Source organism: Larus michahellis, chromosome 2, assembly GCF_964199755.1.
Source record: "Larus michahellis chromosome 2, bLarMic1.1, whole genome shotgun sequence".
Lineage (NCBI taxonomy): Eukaryota > Metazoa > Chordata > Aves > Charadriiformes > Laridae > Larus > Larus michahellis.
The window spans coordinates 7,093,220-7,115,710 of record NC_133897.1 but is presented as its reverse complement, the minus strand read 5'-3'; the positions used below and the strand labels follow the sequence as shown (position 1 = coordinate 7,115,710).

The following is a 22,491-nucleotide window of genomic DNA, read 5'->3' as shown; positions in this document are numbered from 1 at the left end:
CCTCACAGTGAAAAATTTCTTCCTAATATCTAATATAAATCTACCCTCTTCCAGTTTGAAGCCATTACCTCTCATCCTATCATTACGTGCCCTTGTAAAAAGTCCCTCTCCATCTTTCCTGTAGGCCCCCTTCAAACACTGGAAGGCCGCTATAAGGTCTCCCCAGAGCCTTTCTTCTCCAGGCTGAACAATCACAACTCTCTCAGGCTGTCACATCCCTTGGGCAGTCAGGACTGGAGATCAAGAGAAAGAGGTAATAATCCTTCACACATGATGGAAAACATGTGGGGAAAGGTAAGCCATAGAGAACCAAAAGGATAAAAAAACCTCCTGGAAACAGAATAACAGAGAAAGAAAACCAGTGATAATGGCCACAGTAAATAACGACTTCCCTGGAGCCAATACATTACAGCAAAGCAAAATCAATATGAGGGTAGGCCCAGAGACTAGAAAATTAAATCAGAGAGTCAAAAAATAATTAGTATTAAATTTTTATTTTTTTTTAAACAGGAAGGGGAACGGTATTTCCTTTAAAATATTACTTTCTAAGACATTTCCCAGGTTTAGTATTATAATTCGGGTTCCATCACAGAATCACGCTTTCCTATTAAGTGAAATGTGAAAAGGAGGGCTATTTAGTGAATGTGAGGAGTGTAAGGAGGTTCTAGTTTTCTGCATTTTTGCAAGTGCGGATTCCTGGGAGGGCAGAACAGAGCGACAGAGCCGTCTGCCAGCCAGGAGAGCCTCTTTCAGGAACGCTACAAAACAGATTTCTACTAGTAATTTTGCACAGTACGAAATCTCCTGCCTTCACAGCACATGGATGGGCTTGCAGCTTCCACACACCTCTGCTGGAAAAGACAGATGGCTCAAAAGCAGGAGAAAACCCTATCTTTCATCAAAGAAACAGGGCAGGAGGGTTTACCAGCAGCGGTGCCAGTTGTATCTCCAATAGGAGAGCTGCCCTGTGTCTGCAAGGCAGGAGGTGCTGACACACACGCCTCTCTGCTGTCCTAAAAAGTGACCTGTTTCCTCTGCCATCACCTGCTCCTGCCTCCCAGTCAGCAGCCTGTCCCCTTTGGTCTCTGCACTGTAGCTGTGGCTTCTTCTACAAGTTTCTTTGTGCTTCCTAAAACCCCAGGGAGACACCCTTGTTCCTTTGCAAGGAAAGGAAGGAGGAGGTGGATGTCCTTTCTTCCTGCAGCGTGTAACTACAGGATAAAGCTGACTCTGAGCTGCATTTTGCAGAGCAGTATTATTAAAAACGTAAGAAAAGCACTTCACGAAGGATTGGGTACCAGCATCCTTCAAATCAAGTCTGTGCTCAACCCCGTGATCAAAGCAAACTCTTCCTTCCAGGCATGATGACCTCATCTTTGACTACATTCTTATGTCAGGAAATACAAAAGGTATTTTGCTGATGTGGAAATTTGAAAGTTATCTTATTTATTAATTGTACTCTGTGTGCATGGCTGAAATCCCAGAAACTGGGGTTGCTCAAAATCTTCTTTAGTGCAAGATGGACATAAAATTGGGGAAGCAAAGGAAAAAGTCAGTGGTGTAAGTTGTCCATAAGGGTATTTTTGTGATTTTATGCCCACTGCCAGTGTGCTAGAGAGAAGAAAGGAACCGAGAGCTAGGCAGCTAGTCCATTTTATGATCTAAAAATTGCATCTGCAGTAGTAAACAAAGACAAGCCAAGACCTGTTCTCCATCCCTGAGGGTAAGCAGCTGACCTCCCTTCCCCGCTTTTCCCCCAGGCAGGATTTCTTTGTGGCTGCTGTCCCCAGCCAGGGCTGTCCCCTGAATGCGCAGGCACCAGCTGGGATGGGGTGGCCAGGGAATGTGCTAACCAAGAAAGAGGAGGGACACTTATAATATTTGAGTTCATGCCCTGGCCACTTACAGCCACCTGCATGTGTTTTCAAGCAGAAAAAGGCATTTTGCGCTTGCTGAACCTCCCAGAAATGGGACAGCATGATAGCTAGATGTGGGAGACAAGAGATTACAGGAGAGAGGAAGGGACATGGAAGTCCTCCTTGAAGAAATACCCATATGAATGAGTTTGTAGCACAACAAGCACAAGAGTGCCCTCAGTCAAGTGGCTGCAACAAATGAGTATATGTGAGAGGGGCCAGAAAGAGAAGGGAACTAGTGGTGGGGAGGAGGCAGCAAACAGAGGAGAAGAGGGACGAACTGAGAGTAGAGCTGCTCGAGAAATGTCCATCCCCAAAGACAAATGTAAAGTGCCTCTTTTCATCTCTGTGAAAATTCAGCACAGAAAATACCAACTTTTTTAACAGTACACTTCAATCCAAACCTTGATATCAGTTAGCATGTATTCATTTCCCAAGAAAATATGACAAAGACCCACACAAGGCAGAGCTTCAGTACAAGAATTGGCTTGGTCAAAAAATAAAACCACTTCTGCATTGAAATTGTTACAAGAATTTCAAATGGCTTCAGGACAGAGACTTGAAATTTGCTTGTGCATTGGGAAGGGTGAAGTCAAGATACATGATGAGCTGGAGCTTGCAGAAGATGTCATGAAAGGCAGAAAGCCAAAGCAAGGTTGAAAGAGGAGGAGATTTGCTCAAAGCATGGGGCTATGAAGACTACAGCAGAGATATGTGGCAAATCAAAGCGGGAATTACTACAATCAAGGTCAGAGCTGACCAAAAAGAAAGAAAATACATCTTAGGCGGAAGAAAAATAAAGGAAGAGCAGATTTGGGTCATATTCAATGAGAACTAATTCAAAGAAGAGTCTGGCTAGCGATGACCCAAACAAAACAGGAAGAAGAAAAGATAACACATGAAATCTAGAGACAGGGAAACAACAAAAGAGATTTAAATAGCAGCAAAGAAAGAAAAATGTTAAGGGGGATGAAGAAACAATAGGTCTGATTCTCCTTTCCTTTGCACCGTTTGAGGTAATATAAAATCCATGGAGTAGATCCATATTTGTTGGAGATTCTCCTTGGCAAATGTGGACCAGCGGTTTTATTGGATTTACAGGAGTTTCACAAAGCGAGAGCCAGCCAAGCTGACTTTTGGGAACAGGAGGAAATGTGGGATGGTAGCAGCAGACCAAAGGCGGGACCTCTTTGACCGCAGGAACTTCTTACTGTTCAATAAGGCCCAAAAAGGCAGGAAAGTGGTATCTAATCCTGTGTACTACATTTAGTTTACCAAATGTATTCTTCAGCATATTTCCTTGGGAAGCCACAGATCATGTTGCCATGTACGTGCTAGGTGGAGAAATGCAGATATGAATATGCACTGTACATGGAAAAGATAAATTCCAGTCTCTCTTAAATATCATACACCTAAGAAGGTTAAGGCTGTCGTGACTAGCTGATTGTTTCACATATCCCTTTTAACAAGCTATTTCTAGAGGCAACTGTTAGAATGAACTCCTTACTGCTTAGTTTTGGTGGGGAGGGAAAAATAATATTTTTAACTGATTTTTTTTAAACAAAAGTATGAGATATTTAGGACTAATGAATAATGTATTAAATTTGTGCCACCTGGTCTATTTTAACATTAAAACGCCCTTCCCTCAACACATGCTAGGAAGAATTTTGTTGTCGTGACCCTTTCAATGACATCCAGACAACTCGCACAGTAACATTAATAAAAAGAGACACATTTAGTTGTACCTACCTTTGCACACTCTTGTACAATTAAATTTGACTCAGTGTCTTCTAGATTTTTAATAACTACCTAGCTATTAGCAAGAACTTAACCACTGACGAAACCCTACTTACACTATTAACCACGGACAGATGTAGTTAAAAAAAATGTGCAGTATTTTATCCTACTGATGCCCACTATGCTAACAGGGCTGCCATTTCTATTTTGAAAACTCCTCTTCAATCCCTGCACTACAACAAAATCTCAACAAACAGTTCACTAGCACCATCTTCGCAAATAAAATATGTATAATGTACATATATATATGGTGGATCCTATTAAAAATATTTAATCTTGTCAGTAGTTCATACAATGGAGTTAATGTTTAAGCAATATTTTTAGAGAAACATCTCTGCTTGGAAACACAATTAGAACAAAAGCCATAAGGATGGTTTCCAAGGAGCAGGTTGATTGAACTAGCGCGTTAGCATCCTTCTTCCTCTGTATTTCTAAGTCACCTCACACCCATGAAGGTTAATGAGATAGTTTCATATTCCCCTATATATATACCTACAGAAGAGCACCAGCAATATTATCAGATTTTATTCCTCTCTGCTACACCCCAGTGACTCATTTATAGATCAAGAAGTAATACTTATAATTCTACTGATGAAAATCTGCACCAAATGCCAAAATCTGTCACAGCCCACCAATGAATCTGGTTTGGTTTATTGCTTTTGGTTTATTGCTTTTTATTGCTAAAAATGAGCCTTAGTCTAGTTTTTGTTTTCAGCTTCCTTTGAGCTGCATCAGAAGGAAAAACTCACTCCTCTTCTGTACACCAACTTTTATTAGGATTCTGGCTATTTGTATTTAAAATGATCTACCTTTCTGTGGATGGATGTTGCAGGGAAAAAATTGGCAGATTTTAGTATATATTCCACATGGACACCGTATCGGACCTTGAAAACAGGAACTAAACACACTTGTCCCCTAATACAAGACGTGTGCTCAGATGTAGTGACCAAGTGCCAAGATTCAACTCTTCAGAAGAAACAACTGAGCCTGTGGCAGGATACAGAAACTCATAAATCTGGAGTGACAGAAGGACGCAGATTGCTTTTCTTTTAGAAGTACATTTTGAAAGTAGTTTCTCCCCCGATCTGTTCTCAGGTGCATTTCCCTCACATCTCTTGGTCGAAGCAGCCCGACACCTCCCTGCTTTGACTGGATTTTACTTAATCTCCCATGCAGTGGCATTTTGGAAACCCAACAGTCTTTGATGGTCCATCATAAATAACCTGAGGTTAATTTCCCCAGAATTTTTAGCACCAGAATCTGGTATTACACATGCAGGTGGGATATATCTACTCAATAAAATAAACGAGAGTTATTTATATGGGCACTGATAAATCAAACAATTTTTAAAGCCTGGAATCTTAGGCTCAAGGTTTGTCTTTACAGTCACCCATACAAGGATGCAAGCTTTCCATCTCTGCTAGAAGTCATCAGAGGCAACCGGACGGATTGATGGTTGGTGTCAGGATGAATCTTTTTGATTCATCACATGGTGCTATCTGTTTCTGGTGGACCTTTCATTTCTCTTGGGGATGTTTAATACTTGAGTAGCTACAGCCAGATGTTTGCTCAAAAGCATCAGCTACCTGAGCGCTCTGCTTCCCAGACACTGCCCAAACAAGGATGGATAATGAGGAATACAAATAGCAAAAATTGCTCTGGGACACGTGGGCTATGCAGGTAGCTGGCATGAAAAATATGAAGGCAGAAGCTGGGAAATCTGCTGGGGTTTAGCTACTTTCCTCTGAGGTTTGAATTCTCCAGTATCACACTAAATGTACCTGCTGCCAGCCATAAGCATCAGTAGAAGCAAAAAGGTGGTAACATGCTGACAGTCGTTTTGACTCTATTTTGCTTGTGTCCCCAAATGTGCTTATTCATGTATTCTGGGCTGCTCTTCTGCAAAGCACCATGTGACTTGAGAAAGAAAATTTGCCTTGCTTATATAAGTGTCCAAGTTGATGAGGCAAACTCAACTGACATTTCCACCTCTCGTTAATGGTCCCTTGGGTGCCCTGGCTTCTTCCGGACCCTCTAACTCTCCAGCCCCCTTCTCCAGTATTCCCCCAGCTCTCATTATGGCTCCTGCAGCTTTCTGATGACTCCTCCTCTTCCACGGCGCCCCACACACACTCCACTTGCCGCTTCGCAGATTTTGTGTGTCCTGATGATGACTGTTACTGACATGCCTATTCTTGCCTGTTTGTCTAGTGGCCTTCTCAGCTGATGCAACCAAAACACAAATGCACATTTCCAGAATGTTGGGAGCTGCTGAAAGAGCAGATAAGGTGAACAACAGCATCCAGGATACAAACATGGGGGTGCAGAGAGAACAGAGGAAAGGCAATGATCATGCAAGACTTGGGACAGTGTGAACTTTTTGAGTGCCCTGTGGATGCACATTTCCTTGCAAAACACTGTTCTTCACCAGTTTTACATGGCTGCATCTTATCACCTCTTCTTTCTATTGTGCAAGAAGTGGAACCGGTGGGCTCCAAGGAGAGCACCTGCTTGATTGTAGAAGTACAACACACAAAGCTCGAGGACGCAGACCTCTACAGTGGTTTGAAAATTAAAAAACTAAAACCTAAAATGTAACTTAGGCTTGTAACGCTTTCTCCCCAAACTTGCTTTTATTTCCAGCAAGCAGATCCAACCTAGTATTTGCAATTAGAAGGCACACAATATTTTAAATTTCCAGTTCATTTATATTAATCATCAGATGCAATACAAATACTACATTTCCCTCCAAGGAGATTAACCTTTATTCACAGAGTGGATGTCTTCAGTGGCCTCCATGAATAAGAGCATGCTTGTCACTAAATGCAAAAATAATTACTTGATTCAGGGCAGCAAGTCTCGCTGCAGCTCTTGAGTTGTACATTTCTCTAGGGATAGACAGTAAAACCCATGGAAATGGGGCTTCAGTAGTTCTAGATTTGTACAGAATTTGAAAAGAAAATAAGGAGATAGCTGGAAAAGTGCTATCATATGTCATCACTGTTCCATTTTCACTCCTTTATTGGCACAAGAGATCTTAAGGAATGAGGCCTCGTTCCTTTGGGGTAAAGCAACCCTTTATCACCCTGTAAAAAGTTTCACGGTCTTGAACCCCCCTGGTGTAATGCTTTATGTCTTTTAAAAGCGTCAGAGTCTGGACGTAGCTTCCCTCAGTGACAGTCCCATCACGTCAGGCAGAAATACAAGTCTCATCTAAAGACCTTCTTTGACCATCATAATACGCTTTGGCTGTCTGAGCTCCTGAGATGTAAAATTGTAATCCACTTTTACCTAGGCCTGTTAGACGCCTAGCTATTTTGCTATTACTTGTGATTTTACCACAAGGGACAGAGATAGTTCTCTATATCCATTTCATTTAAACAAAGAGAAAATCTGACGCGTTACCATAAACCTCTTTCAAGCCCGGTTGTGATCTGCTGAGAAATTCGCAGTGATGGAGACGTATCAGTATTGAGTGAGACAGGACTTTATGGCTACTTCTACACTAACAAATTAAATGTGCTCAGGAACATTTTCTGGCACTGAGGACAAAAGATTGTCTTGCTCCACATTATTAAACATACCCTGCACCGACCACAAACTTCCAGCTGGGATAGTCCCTTGCCTGTGAAACTCCCATACAGTTGGCCAGCTGATGGATTCCCATACGGTGGGCTACCAGTTCTCCTACACAGGTGGCCACATACACTCCCTCTTATGTTCCTCGATTAGACATTTCGGTGCTTATGTAGTAACAGTCAGTAATTAACTATAGGAAATGGTTTTATACAGAAACACATGGTGAAGACTTTACAGTCCAAATAGCAGCCCCGTCTTACACATTTATACATTATACATCACAGCTATCTCTTTTGTGAGTTTTTTGTTCTGTCCTCTTGACTGCAAACACCAAACTAAAGGCAACATTAGCAAATAAAGAAGGAAAAAAACCAAAACAATCAAAACTAGTCAGAATTGAACATTTATCACATGCCTTTACTTTGTTCTTCATGTTAAAAATACGGGCAGGAAAGAAAACAATTGATCTGGATAGACAGGAATTTGCAGGCACGCATAGAAAATGATTTTGCCTAACTGTAGGATTACAGCCATAGCTACGAAGTATTAGAGAGGCACATGGGACCCAAAGACTCCTTCTGTTATTTAGGGTCTGTCCCCTAGTAAAGTGACTTAGGACAGGAAATTGCCGTGAATTTCCTCTCACAGACCAAGCTTCACATATACCTGTAGTCACTTCTGTTCCCCACCCAAACAATCCTCCCCCTCCCAAATCTCTCTCTTGCACATCCGTCAGGCGAGGATCTGTACTAAATGGCCCTTCATCCCTCTCACCCTTCTCCTCCTTCTAGAATATTTATTCCCATCCAGCTTGTATTGGTGGTGCTCAGGACAACCTTCTAGTGGTAGGGAGGGAGACTCTTGTGGAAGAACATTTTGAGGGGGAAATGCTGAGAAGTTATGCATTGCTCATATTCCCTATAACCTGATTTCTTTATTTCTTGCTCTGCTGCATAGACATGTCTCCGTCAGAACAGTTCTGGTAATATGTCAATTTATCAACAGACTTTGGCTGTTAAAGATCGAAACGGTGGTGAATGAGACCTAATGAGGTTTTCTTGGCACCTAACCAGTCTGAGAATCCACAGATTTTAACCTGATGGAGGTTTAGCAGCACTTTCCAAGAACATCTCTTCAAGGAACTGTCCTACACCGACTTGTAGGAAAGGCATGTAGAGAGGGACAAACCTCTTCTTTCCAAGACTGTGATATTTCCAGATTTCTGTGTGTCACAGTCCCAGGCCATGTTAAAACAGAAAAAAATATCCAGTAAGGCTTCCTTAGATGTGGAAGCAGAACAAGAAGATGGGTTCCAGGCATATCTGACTATTTCAGAGGAAAAGTTTCAACTGAGTTTAACCAAAGCAGGCCACTTCACATCTCATCCAAACCACACTGAGCAGCTCTGCTGCCAGGCACTCAAATTCCCACAGGAAGACAGGACTGGGAGGTCCTCTTGGATCACCAAGTCAAGCCGCCTGCTAACATGGGTTGTGTCCTTCACAAACTAATCAAGTTCCATCTCACACGCTGCAGGTTTGGGGGTAGTCAGTCTTGCTGGAAAGTCCTCCTAAACAACCTCACTGTGCCTCCTTTCCAATTCCAGCCTAAAGGTACCTACAGTGATTTATACTCCTTTGTTCTGGGATGAGCAGTATCCCATCACTGAAACTGTTCTCCTCCCATGCCTAGCTCTGCATTCCCCTCATCAACTCCATATTCCGATACTGTGCTTTTCCCAGTAGTACTTCCATCTTTCTTGAGCACCGTTAATGGGGTGTATTGCATATCCAGTATTGCAGATTGCTGTGCCACAGCATCGATACTCTCCTTTCTCCTCTGTAATTACCTTTCCTGATATGTATTAGAATCTCATTTTACTTTTTTAATGGGTGCAGCGTATTGGTATATCGGTACTTTGTACTGGCTCCATAAGCCAGAGTGATACGAATGTGTGGATATCTGCAGCTGACTTACTTAGCATCTCAAGACTTCAGGGACTGAAATAGGTACTTTTGGGGTCTATTTAACCTGATGTATTTTAAATGTCTTTTTGGGTAAGATATTTTATGACTTCACAGACTCCATTAACCAGATCTGACTACAAAGGCATCTCCGCGAAATTATCTCAGATGTAGATGTCCACAGTGAATGATACGTATACTTTTATTATCCTTTCAAACATTTTCTGTTGGTAAGCTACTTGATCATAACATAAATTCTTAAATAGGGCTGAGTGCATGACCTTACACTTTGTATTTCATAATTCCATGCATCATGCATTAATTCAATGACAATGGTTATGCAAGTCTTCCTACAGGATAGCCTGATACCCTGAAAACTGGTGGTGCTTTCTCCCTTTGTGTTCTCAGAAAATGTCATTAATATTTTCCTGAGTGAATAAAATTTCCATGGACAGTAGGTAAAAAACGCCTTGGACTGATCCTAAAAGAGCACTTCCAGCCTTATATTTCTCCTTTCGGGAAAATTCTGAAGATGTCACTTCCCTGGTTACAGACACTACACCTTAGTGTGCTTGTGACCCCAGGAAGATGAAATCCACCATGGAAATGCAGCAGTGAATTTCCAGCTTGTGGTGGATTGGGAAGCGGTGGTGGATGTGCATGGAAGTACATGGGGATGTTTGTAAATCAGGCAGAGGTGGGACAATGGCAGTCCGAATTTCAGGGTGAGTTAACACACTGTGGCTGTTAGCTTGGGTTAACACTAACCGATGCCTTCTGGGTGACATCTGTGTCATACACAGCCAAATCGGAGCATAAGTGGAGACAGTGTGTGCATTTCTGACCCTCATTTAGTGGCGTTCCAGGAAACGCTGGTAGAAAACAGCCTTCATCCGGGTGGCCGGGAGAAGAATAAAAGGGTGGCTTGGCCAGGGTATGTCACGCAGACACAATGAGGTTGGAAGGTTGTTCCTCCTGTGATTGAAGTGTCAGTTTAATTCATGCACGTTGTTAGCGCCCGTTACCTGCAATTGTCCCCTGAGAAGTGGCTGGTGTCATGCTCGACTCTCGCATCGGCTGACCCGGCTGAGCAGGGGGCACCGGGGACTGCCTCGCCGCCCAAATTCCCCTACATCTTCTTAATAATTCCTGTCTTACTGATTTTCCTTATTAACCTCACTAGCACAGATGTACGTAGGAAATACGTTAAGCCCTTTATAAAACTTAACAGTAAGCGTAATTATTCAGTTAGCAGTTTCAGAAGCTCTTTCTTACAAAGGAGGGAGAAACCATTTTATTATCAGTCTGATTTGGCTTTACCTTCCAAAGCGGCTTCAATGACTTTAAAAATGCCCTCTGACAACAGTAACACAGTCTTACTGTGCAGAAGGCACTTACACAGCACATGATTTTACAACTATGCTGTAAAGTTTAGTTCTTTGAAGATGACTCAAAGATCAGCTGACCATCAGTAAACACAGCTTCATGTGGCACTGCACGGGTCCAAGGCATTTTCAGGATATATGAATACAAACCAAAGCCTTAAGATTTGCTAAAATTCCTTTCAACAGCTGGACTGCTCTGTAGCATGATGCTGCCCAGGGCACTTACTACCTTTCCTGGCTTTTCTTCCACCATTCCTTTGAATTTATGTTAGCGAGGCTCAGTGAGACCTGCAAACCAAATCGATGAACGTACCACAGAATTGCAGTGGTTGTAACTCTTCCAGCACCAGTTTCCAGCCTTTACTTTACAGTAGGTAAAGAGCAGGTCTGCTCTGCAACGCATAGCCTTGTAGTTGGGAAAATAACCATATACACTACCACAAGTACTGGCATATGTGACAGACAAAGGTATTTAATCTAGATGAGCAGATCTGCTGCACTGGGAAAAACGATACAGAATTTCCTCCACGCTTTCAGAGACTAAGAAAGCATTCAGAGTCCAAACGAGATACCACCTCAGGATAACGTTTTTCTTAGCTCTTGAAACTTGACTCGACTCTTGGAACTCAAAGGAGGAACAAGGATCTCATCAGGTTAAAAGAGGAATTCTGCTGGCACTGAATGCAACCAAGTTACAGGTAGAAGACTTAGTGCTCAAGTTTTCTTATTTTAAAGGGTTCATGGGGTTTTTCGGCTACCAGAATTTTTACATCTGATTATGTTCATCAAACAAGTGAGTTTGTGAATTCAACCCACTCTCACTGAAGAAAGTAAGAATTTGACTGATGCCAGAGAAATAAGAGGACCTTCTCTCTACCTGCTAATCACCACCATGAAATCTCCGTGTAACGCAGCTGACACTGGATGAGTCTCATGATTCAGAATCTGTTGTTCTTTTCACACCTATGAATCATTTCCTCTTTTTTTTTTTTTTTGAGTGATCTCCAGACAATAATCATACCTATTCACAAGGCATTGCTGCATGCTTACAGAGCTGTTGGCTGAAAAGGATAAAGCCAGCATTTTTGCTTTCAGCTGACCAGTAACTTCAGCTTACCCAGGCTGACGGAGGTTTTCAGCATATGGTTTTACATTTGGGACAGTCTTTTTTGAGCACTGATGGTTAGATATATGTAGATAATGTCAGCGCAATCTCCTCTGAATCACATTTTATATTTAACAGAACTTATGCACATTGATGAGTGTTAATATCTGAGGCAATCAGATGTTGCAAATTCACATCTTTCAATAATCCATTAATATTTCGAATGTTAACATTTTCCCCAGAATGTATTAGGTCTTATGTTCAGATTTCATTACCATACACAGAATCCACTGCTTAATGGCAGGGGGAGATTAAGCTTCTGGATCTCAGGCTAAACTCTCAAAAAGGTGTGCAGAAAGTAATGATTTGCCCTAACTCTTCTAACCACATCTAGTTCTCAACAGATCTATAGAAATGGGAAGTTAGGGAAAAAACCATAAGTATTCTGCCACTTTCTGCGTAATCATAATCTTTGATTTATATAAAAAAAACCCTATAAAACATAATTTGCTCTTGCAATCAACATTTTCAGTGCAAATTTAACTGTTAAAATCTAAATTAACGTAAACAAAGAAAACGTGCTTTGTTTTTCTACAAGCTCTTTGAAGAACTTTTCTATCCCAGCAGCTGAGAACCAAAACATTGGGTACTTAAAAGCAAAACAACCACTAAAAGCAATCGGTAGCAAAACCCAACATTTTTTATAGCAGCATCCACCATTAAACAACGCACTACATAAACAGCAAGCCCATTAGAGCTACAATGTCAAAGCCGCTCTGTAAGCTGAACGGGCGAAACATTTCCACAATGACTGCAAGCCAGCAAAGCGCTCCATAAGATGTCAACAGGGAAATACAATTCAGTCTTAATAGGTTCAGAGCTTATGTAATCCGTGCTTATGGGATAGTCTATTAAAAAAGCAAGCGAGCAAGTGACATTACTGTAAACACAACCTGCAGCTTCCTAGAACACGCAGGCTAAAAGACATTCGAAACTCCACGCAAAGACACCGTACTAGCTGTAAGGTTCACGTGTTCTGGACCAAAAATGACGGGAAATAAAAGTATCTCCCGATACAATGATAGTTGAGGTGATATTCATTCCTGTATAGAAAAGAGATCTGGAATCCCTTCAGCCCTGGGAATGGCTTAAGAAATAAAAACATTATAACCAGCCCATGTGCCTTTCTTCTAGTAAAACATTATCTTTTCTTCTGCAAAAAAACAGTAAGGCTTCATTTCTAATAAGTAATGCAATGCTAGCAATTTTGTATTTGGGATATGAACAAGCTTCTCCGTGTGACAACTCAATTAATTGAATTAAAGCAATGTGAGATTTGCCATTTCTGGATTTAAAAAAAAAATAATAATGGTACATTCGCACACACCACCAGGAAAGGAAGAAAAAAAAAACATCTCGAGAACTCACCACCAGGTTTCCTATCACCATGACCAACAAGAAGACGAGAAGGCACAGCGGCTGCCCAGCTACCTCCATGCAGTCCCACATGGTCTCGATCCACTCCCCACACAAAATTCGGAAGATGATGAGGAACGAGTGGAAAAAATCGTTCATGTGCCACCGTGGCAAATTGCCGGTCGTGCTTATCTTCTTCACATTGTCCAGGTAACTTTTCCCAAAAAGCTGCATTCCTACCACGGCAAAAATAAAGACGATGATTGCCAGCACAAGAGTGAGGTTACCGAGGGCACCCACTGAATTACCAATGATTTTAATGAGCGTATTTAAGGTCGGCCAGGACTTTGCCAATTTGAAGACTCGCAGCTGCGAACAAAACATAAACAACAGTGTCAGTTCACAGGAGCAACAGACATTTCAGCCGATGAATTATTAAAGTGGGTAATATGTGAAAGACGTTAAATGCCACAGCGTGTGCGGTACAAGGTGATTTTAGCCATACTTCCTGTTAACCTCACTTCATCTATTAATAAAATATCAGTTGGGCTTCGTGGATGAGAATTAAGTTTTCCAGAGCTATGCCCTGCCTTATTAGATAGACATGCTTTTAGAGGCTCCTTCCTCCGATACCATGGTGGGCGGAGAATGGAAGGAGGAGATTTCAGGTCTTAATATTTTCCTTTACGTTGTTTTTCCTCCTCAAATTAAACAGCCTGGAAGGCACTGGGGGGGACGGGGTTTAGGGTTTGATCCCACAAAGAGGGAAGCAATTCCTGTGTGTTTCAGAGCCAGCCTCAGCCAGATGCTATTAGCTGTTAGCTCCCGGGGTGAAAATCACCCCTGCGCTGAGGATCACGCAGTCTGCGCACAACCCACGTCCCACTTAAGACCTATTTTAAGGATGTAAATGGTTCCTAGCCCTTGTGCTGTGTTTTCCACTGAAGGTTTAATTTCAGCCCTATTGAAGAAGGATTGCTCGGAAACCGACAGGAGACTCTCAGGACCTAGCAGCAACGGTGAAAAATCTGCAATTTTGAGCAGGGCAGAGAATTTTGGAAAAAAAAAAACCAAAAACATCTTCCGTTAAATGTAACCATAAGGGCTTATTTTCCTGGTCTTTCCATGTTGTGAAGCCCTATCATGGCCAGAATGATTAGCATGGACATCCTGGTACATGAAGTGCAACACAAATGTCAGGCTGGCAAGGAAACTACTTTTCTGTTCCAATATGTCGACAGTCTCTCATTAATAGAATGCCACTATCCCATGCATAACAAAGGGGCTGACAGCTAAGGAGTTCCCGTGAAAGACAGATGCTATATTATGCTGATCAGTTCTAGAAAAAAAACACATCATTCCGTGAATAATTCAAAGACATTTTCTTTTGACAACATTTAAAAGAGTGGTGGCATGTTTATAACATAATTTAGGAATAACAACTTCTAAAACGACAAGTTACTGGCTCTTGCATTTCTTGGGCTATCAATTATCTGCTGACTATGCTAACAGGTGTACAGGTAGAAAACGGCAGATCTTTATTACAAATTGGAACTCAAACATTTAAAGTGTGCCACAAGTACCTGGCACAGCTAGAAGGAATCAAATTATGTTCTCGTTTACTCTGATGTAAATCTGGAACAATTACATTTATCACGCAGCCTATAATTAGTGTCACCAGTTTGCAGCAATTAAAGTCTTTATCGGCAGATGCGTTTTTAAGAGAACACGTAGCATTCATGTCAGAGTTTATATATAATAAAAGAGGAGGGGTAAGAACAAAATAAGACTGTTACCAATCGAAAGGAGCGTAAGACAGACAGGTTTCCCATGCTGGACAAACCCAGTTCCATCAGGCTTAGTATAACAATTATGCTGTCAAAAATATTCCAGCCCTGCTGAAAATAGTAGTAGGGGTCAAGGGCAATTACTTTGAAGATCATTTCTGCTGTAAAAATCCCAGTGAAGACCTGCAGAAAGAAAATATGACGTCAAAGTAACCTTTTAAGCACACCTCCTTGCTTGTAGACTTTCCACTGATACCGTGAACGCAGCGGAAAGCCAAAAACATTTCACAAGCAAACACGTTATTTTTCATGGCCGATTCTTTATCAGTATTACAACTTTGTCTAGTCTTTTCACAATAACATTTGATAGTGCTGTAAACTTACAGTGACATCTGAGTTCAAGCTCTGGGTTGGAACATACGTTTCCATCTCCTTCCGTCATCTCAATAACCCCAGTGGTGAGAAGCAAAGTGTAAAGGTGCCTTTTATAAAGGTTAAATCTATTCACTTCAGTGGAGAAGCCCGAATGAATGGAGTGGGAGTGTTAAAGGGGTGTTTGGGTTGTAGCGTACCTGCTGTATTATCCCTTTTTATTTTGTTATTATTATCAATACCAGGGCAATGCAAGCCTCCAGTCTTTCTGAGGTTATTGCTGGCAGCGAAGGCGATTAGAAACTCTAAGTTGAGTCCCAGTCTTTTTTTACAAACAGTCACGGCAATTTTCTTTTCACAGCAACTTGGGAACACATTGCTTATTTATGACCCAGTTCAAATGTCATATGGTGGAAGTCCTAATTGGAACATTTTTCTTTAAAACAACATACAAATATTACCTACGAGGCAGTGGGAGAGGGAAAGGGAAAGCTGCTGACAGCAAATTCAGTTTTAACACATTCCTGCAAAGTATCTCAGAGATTCAGATCTTGTCCTTTCGTATGTCCTTATTAAGTACCAGTTTAAATGCACAACGCAAGGCTACAGTCAACTTAAAATGACAAAATGTGGGCATCAAGCTCTTCATATACTGTTTTATTTTTGTTCCAAGTCCCAGTACAAGGTGCACAGAGCTCTGTGTTTCTGAAAATTTCTCTGTTGCACTTATATATTAAAGCGCATGGTTTTCCGCAAAACAGCCGATATCAGTGCACCGCGTAGGCCAAAAAAGAGGGGGGAATCCAGAGCTCACATATCAGCAACATACAGTGAAGGAGAATGTTTTCCTTCCAATAAGCTGAATATTCATGGCAGTATCCCAGCAAACCTGATCGACTCTGATCAACAAAGATGAGAAATCCCTTAAGACGTGGAAGGGAAAAGTTAAGATTATATAACTAAGATATTAAGGAATAAAAATAAATTATCATAGCCTGCATTGGCAAAGGAAAGCTTGGCTTTACTTTGGAACGCTTCAGGAATTAATTCTTCCAAGTGACCATTTTACACAGTTCTTTATGTAAAATACTTGCTCTTTCTCATGAGGAAAATAAACCCCTGGGCTGCAACAATTTGGACTGTCAGCCCTTCACCGTCTCATACCAAGAACCCAACAAACCAACCTGTCGCATATTTCTAACTAGCCAACGATTCCCGAGTCACGGTGGTCAGAGATAACCCAAGATTCCCACCAGAATGCTCCAATTTCCCTTAGGACAGAGAACAAGACAAAACTGGATGTCTGTGAAATTGTATCCAGGGGACTGCCTTAAAACCCACGATGCCACGCTGCGTGCATTATGCAACCGTCTCGCTGAGAAATGACTCAGGAGGATCACTTTCTGTGCCTGAATCATTTTAATCAATAGCCTTCCGAGAAGGAAATGTCACAGCAAGAGAGGAAAATGTCTGAGCCTTCCTAAAGGCATGGGGAATCGTGTACGTGCACCAGCTACGGATTGCAAACGGCGGTTGTCCCATCGCCGGCACCTGGTATGCGGCGACTGCGCTTGTACAAGAGTCTGGACACTCGATACGATAAAGGCTGGAAAGAAAACAAGTAACTTAACATCCCACTGGTGCTAAATATGCCGCTGCTGATTCGGAGGACTTCGTCTTAAAAAAAATTCTTATATCTATCATTTCAGCTCTTTAAACTCTAATTTTGTATAAAAGTATCTCATTTTCTAAAGGAAAATAAAATTGGGGAGACTCTTGCTCTATCTACCTATTTTTTAAGTGGTGGCACTGCACAGGCAGATGAACCACGTAAAGATGTACAAGTGCTCAGCTAGTCTTCCGATCACGTTTGGAAATGTTGATTCCTGTAAGTGATGAGCTAAAGGAGTCTGAAGGTAGCAGGTGCTGCATGAAGTAGACGGACAATCAGAGTGGGAGATCTCCGATGACTGGCAGCAGACGAAGAATTGCTCTCGGAGAAAGCAAATCCATATTCCACTTTCGTTCTTTCATTTCTCTCAGAAACATTTGTTTTGAGGAAAAAAATGCCAAAGATCTGCCCTTTTTAATATTTCCCTGTCCCATTTAAAGGTAGCACAATCACTCAAAGAGGGTTAGATGCAATGGGAAGATGACAGCCAGCCAGCGTGGGGGTCTGGCAGTCTGCGGATTCAGGGATGCCGACACCTGGCAGCCTGCCCTGGAGCTGGGACTCCCTTCCCTTTCACGGGGGATTTAAAAAAAAAAAACAACAAAAAACCAAAAAAAACCCCACGTCAATTTTCATTACAAATGACTTTGCAAAATCCTCCGCAAAATGGAATTATCTCCTTCTGACCTGCTCTACTCGCAATCAATCCAGTTACGCAGGGGTTTAGTAAGGCTGGCGAGGGGGAGCTGGGGTGGTTTGGGCTCTCACCAACCCATCCTGGGAACTCGGGAAGGGGAGCCCCGTGCCATCAGCCTGCTGCAAAAAATGTTAGCCGGCTGTTCTGCTTATTTTACTCTTTAGCACAAAGAGGAGAAATAGCTCTAGGCCGTGCTGAGAAACTCTCAGTGAGATAATTTTTGGTTTTTTTTACTTTTGCAAAATTTGCTTTGCATTTCCCTGCTCCTGCTCGTTGTCTCTATTTCCTTGTCGGCACCAGGCTCAGCCCCTCTCGGTCCCGGCAGGTCGGCAGGAGCAGCATTGGCAGGAGGGATGCCAAGGGCTAAAGTTTCACTGCCCGTGGTCTGCAAAAGGGAGAAGCTGACCTGCCAAAAGCAGAGCAAGGAGCAGACAACATTCACTCTCTGGAATGCCAGAGGGGGAAACAGCAGCATCGCCACCTGGTCTGATGGGTACTGGGTCGGAAGGGGTTTGTTTTTTTTTAAAGTCGCCTCAGAAGGCCACAAATTGTTGAGTGACAACCCCACGACTTGTTGAGCAACAACCCCACGCAAGGGCTGGCTGCAAAGGGGAGCTGGATGCAGCCCTGTGAGATGACTGTCCGAGTTACCCTTATCTCTTGCTTTCCACAGAGGGCCAGAGCATGGCTTTGAAGCAAGAGAGACCCAAACAGGTTTTTGCTTAGCACAAGAAAAGAGGGAGATTTGCCAAGACACAGCAGCTGAAAAACTAGAGACTGGTCCCACAGCCTAGGAGAACCTCAACCTGCCCAAGGAGGCCCACAGCTAAAAATAACAAGGACCAGAAAAAAATCCGTACGTGATGTACCACATATTGTAGGACTGATACAAAAAGCCTGATTATTGCTACTACGCCCCCAAACCTGCTTCTCACTAAAGGCAGACATCACATCCGTAGTGTCTCTGCGTACTCCCTCTACAGTCAATGGTCACTACAGTCACTGGCCTGCAGGACATAGTTCACCTTATCCAAAAGTAAATGTCTTTAAAACGTCACATTAATTGTGCCTTAAAATTGTCTGTTACTCTCCCCTGACCTTAAAGGGAGACAAAGGCAACCAGCTCCGAGAGAGACTCCTGCGCTGTAAATACCTAAAGTTAGGCAAGGGGAATCCCACTTTGATATACTGCAGCTTTCGATTTGATAGAAACAAAGGGCTTTTCTCATCTCTGCTACGTGCTTCTCCAATTCAAACTTAGCAGCATCCACATTCCAGGGTACTCCAGACTTAGCGGATATCCAGATAAGAGATATCCTATAGGAGATCTCTGCTTCTACTACCAGATTTTAGGGGTAATTCCACCACGCCATAGCTAGATGGCATGTGCCTTTTCCAATACAGACTATTCTAAAATTAAAAGGGCTTTAAACATTAAGTTTTAAAGCGGTAAAACATGGTAACTTTTAAACGTAAACACAGAGAAAGACAACTAAAGAAAAAGCTTCCGTTTTGTAGTAGCTGCAGAATTTTAGTGGCCCCCTGGGTTAACAAATTGTACCACGTCGCCTCTGGAAAGGCTTTTTTTGCTGTCCCTGCAGCTTGGCTGTAGATCTGTCAGTCTGCTCTTCCTCGGAGAAGCGCGGTCTCTGCTTACGTTGCAGCTCTCTCTCCGGCTGCTCCAGCTTCCACATTCAGAGTTTCCCCTCGAAGCACCAGCCGTGCTTTGTCCCCTGTCCCCTCTGCCCCGGGGTCCGCGTGGGACCCAGCACACGCTGCTGGGAGGCACAGCAGGATGGAGAGGGACAGCAAATGCACCATAGGCACCTTCCCACATACATATCTACATACGCTCAAACATCACTCTGTTTCCCTGCAAGATCTCGCCTTGGGTTTTTTTTCTGTCATTTTTTTTAACTTAAAACTCACCATTAGTCACCGAGAACTGCCGCCTTATCATTGCTTTAAAAGAAATCCCAAATAAACCTCATTAACCTTTCTCTTATCTCATTTCCCTAAACAGATACAAACGAGATACCTATCAGGAACAGCCCAGAAACATGGCTTTAATGGTTACTAATAACATTAGAATATGTTAATTTAATTAAAAATGTACCCTTGCTCTTCATTCATTTCTCTTCACCCCCAGAAAGAGGTGACGGTGTGGACTTGCTTGATACGTCATAGGCAAAGTCATGCTGACAGCATATCAAAAGGGGGTCTTTCCAAGCGTCAGCCAAAACTTATAAAAAAAAAAAGCAAGTTTCCCCCACTCCCCACCCCCGGCTTTCCACAAAGTAGGAAATCCACTCCTCAGGTAGCCCTTCAAGTTCACGTTCACTTACCAAATTGCCTATGTAAAGCATGTGGTCAAATTCCTTCGTCATCTTGTAATGCTCCAAGGCCATGAAGAGCGTGTTCAGCACAATGCAAAGGGTGATGGTGAGGTCGGTAAATGGGTCCATTACCACAAACTTGACAAATTTCTTGATTAAAAGCCAAAGCGGGCAGCAATCCCAAATGAGAAATTTAACAGCAAAGTGGTTCCAGCAGGGAGGACATTTCTGCTGCGATTCCTCAAGCTCTAAGTCACAAGCAGTAAAGTAACAGTCAATTCACGCTGAGTTATATGACAAGAGAACACTTAAAATGACTCATAACTTAGAGGAAGGCCCCTGAATTACCCCAAACTCTTTTTTAGGATAAAAATATTTCTGTCCTAACAGGCTGGCAAATCACACACTTTGAGGTTTTTGCCAGTTGACCTGCACTTAGCAGACAGTGACCTATTCTGAAAGGAATAACCTTTTAAAAGTGTCACAAGCCAAATGGGAGAATCACACTAAACATGTAAAGTCTAGTATTAGACTTTGACTCTGTTTACATTTTTACTCTGTTTTCCATTTTGGCAAGCTCAAATGGATAAAAACACGCTATCTTCATTTAACATTCCCAAGTCCCATTTTAGGAGTATCTTAAGTAATACCTTTTAAAGTGGTTAAGAGATGAAAGAGCTTAAATCCAATATTTAGAGCTGATTTAAGCACTTGAGAGCCAGAGTATCACTGGTTATCAATAGGGTTTCTGTTCTTGATGTGCAATCCAAAAAGGCATTACGCATCTGATTCCTTCTGAAAGGCCCACAGAGAAAACCCGGGGAGGTCCATAAGTCGGTTTGAAAATGCTGCTAAAGCTCCAGTGTGCTTTTTAGAGGTGCTTTTAAAATGTTACCTAAAATACAACCTTTATATGTTCATTCTACTTGAGCACAAAAGAAGTGAAATAGCTTCATAAGTATAATTTGTATTAAACGGTGGAAAAGAAAAGCCCAAAAAGACAGTTAATGGCTGGATGATAATGATTAGTGGAATTGCTTAACGCTTTCCTTTTCTGATGCCTTTATGGGCATGGAATGCTGTGTAACGGTTTCAGTCTATATAATTAGAACCTGCACTGATAACAGGAAAACTTCAGCCAAGGCTGTTATTTCAATCAGTTTATAAACAGCCTCCTCTCTCAAGCCAGGATAAATTTGCTGTGCATTTTCCTTCACTGGACAACAGAACCGTGGCATTAGGTGTCCTCTAACAAGCTTTCACAGTATCAGATGACGTCCCCCACGCACAGGTTTTGCACAAACATCTACACTGCTCCGAGATCTCTGTGAAACCAAATTGGTCCCGAAAAATAACTATGTCTTTCCAGCCTCCAAGCAGAGAGTTTACAGGTAAGTGCCTAAAATGATGCGAGAACCATCTGAACTCCAAACAATTTCAATGCAAAATCCTAACTTTACGTTTTTTTGGAAACTCACCTCAAAGTAATTAAGACTTTGGGGCAGTCACTTCCTAAAGGACATCATTTTCCAGGTAAATCCAGAAGAACAAATCTCCCCGTATCCACATCCCTCATAATCACTTCTAACCAACCCTGCTTATTCCACTGTTAATAATTTTGGGACCTTCATGATTGACACAGATCAGATGTGTGAATCTGGAGCCCTGAGGCTCCATGCTTGTCACAAGCCCCTTTAACTCCAGGTTGCTGGTAAAAGGGGTATTTTTCATCCCTCTTAGCATCAGACACATGTTATTTCTCTGTCCTTTTGACAGCCTTTGCGCTCCTGGTCCTTCTGGTGAGCTGGTTCTGCTCATTGATCCAGTTGAAAACCAATTGCTCGTCTAATCAAACTCCAGGAACACAGCCAAGGGAGGAAGAAGGCATGACTGTCCTCTTTTGACAGCGATGTGGCATTAGAATGGTTTAAACCTACCGAGAACCCTCACTGTTTCCCCACTATGGGCGACCTTTGGAAATCACAACAGATTTAGTAGTTTTTGAAAGACATCTACAAAAGGGAAAAAAAAAAAAAACAAACACTGCGGTTTTTTATGCTACTTTATAGTGTTTAAAAAAAATGGTCAGAAAAACACAAAGTTTGTAGTTGAAGGTATTTTTCCTCTTATTTTTAAAGGAAAAAAAAAAACAACAAACAACTAAGTCCATCCTTGTTTGCCAGGCTTTGCGATGTCTGGGAAAAACAGGCCTGTGATGACTACCTAAGAGCCAAGAGCAGAAACCAGGTAACTAAAACAGAGGGGATTTCTGGTCTGGCCGTTTCACGCAATTTGGCACAAATCATACAGCTATTATTATAGTTAAAGCCTGTGACACCTTTTATTCTGATTTGATATTCCTCTTGTTGTTAACAGGTATTCCATTTCAATGACTAATCAAAGCCTGTGAGTTAGAAAAACTTTCATAAGGATTGAAACAGTTTTCTTCTATATGAGGCTAAAAA

At 42.0% G+C, this 22,491-nt stretch overlaps 1 protein-coding gene across 1 annotated transcript in view; it reads right to left on the bottom strand.

Annotated features, from left to right (window-relative positions):
• The window catches only part of LOC141738599 (sodium channel protein type 5 subunit alpha-like), a 219,412-nt gene that overhangs the window by 81,972 nt on the left and 114,949 nt on the right, over positions 1-22,491 (bottom strand). The window contains exons 13-15 of the mRNA XM_074574027.1: positions 20,036-20,274; positions 14,959-15,132; positions 13,175-13,531 (exon numbers count right to left, since the gene is read on the bottom strand). Coding sequence (XP_074430128.1) covers positions 13,175-13,531; positions 14,959-15,132; positions 20,036-20,274 — 770 coding nt within the window. The remainder of the gene's footprint in view (positions 1-13,174; positions 13,532-14,958; positions 15,133-20,035; positions 20,275-22,491) is intronic.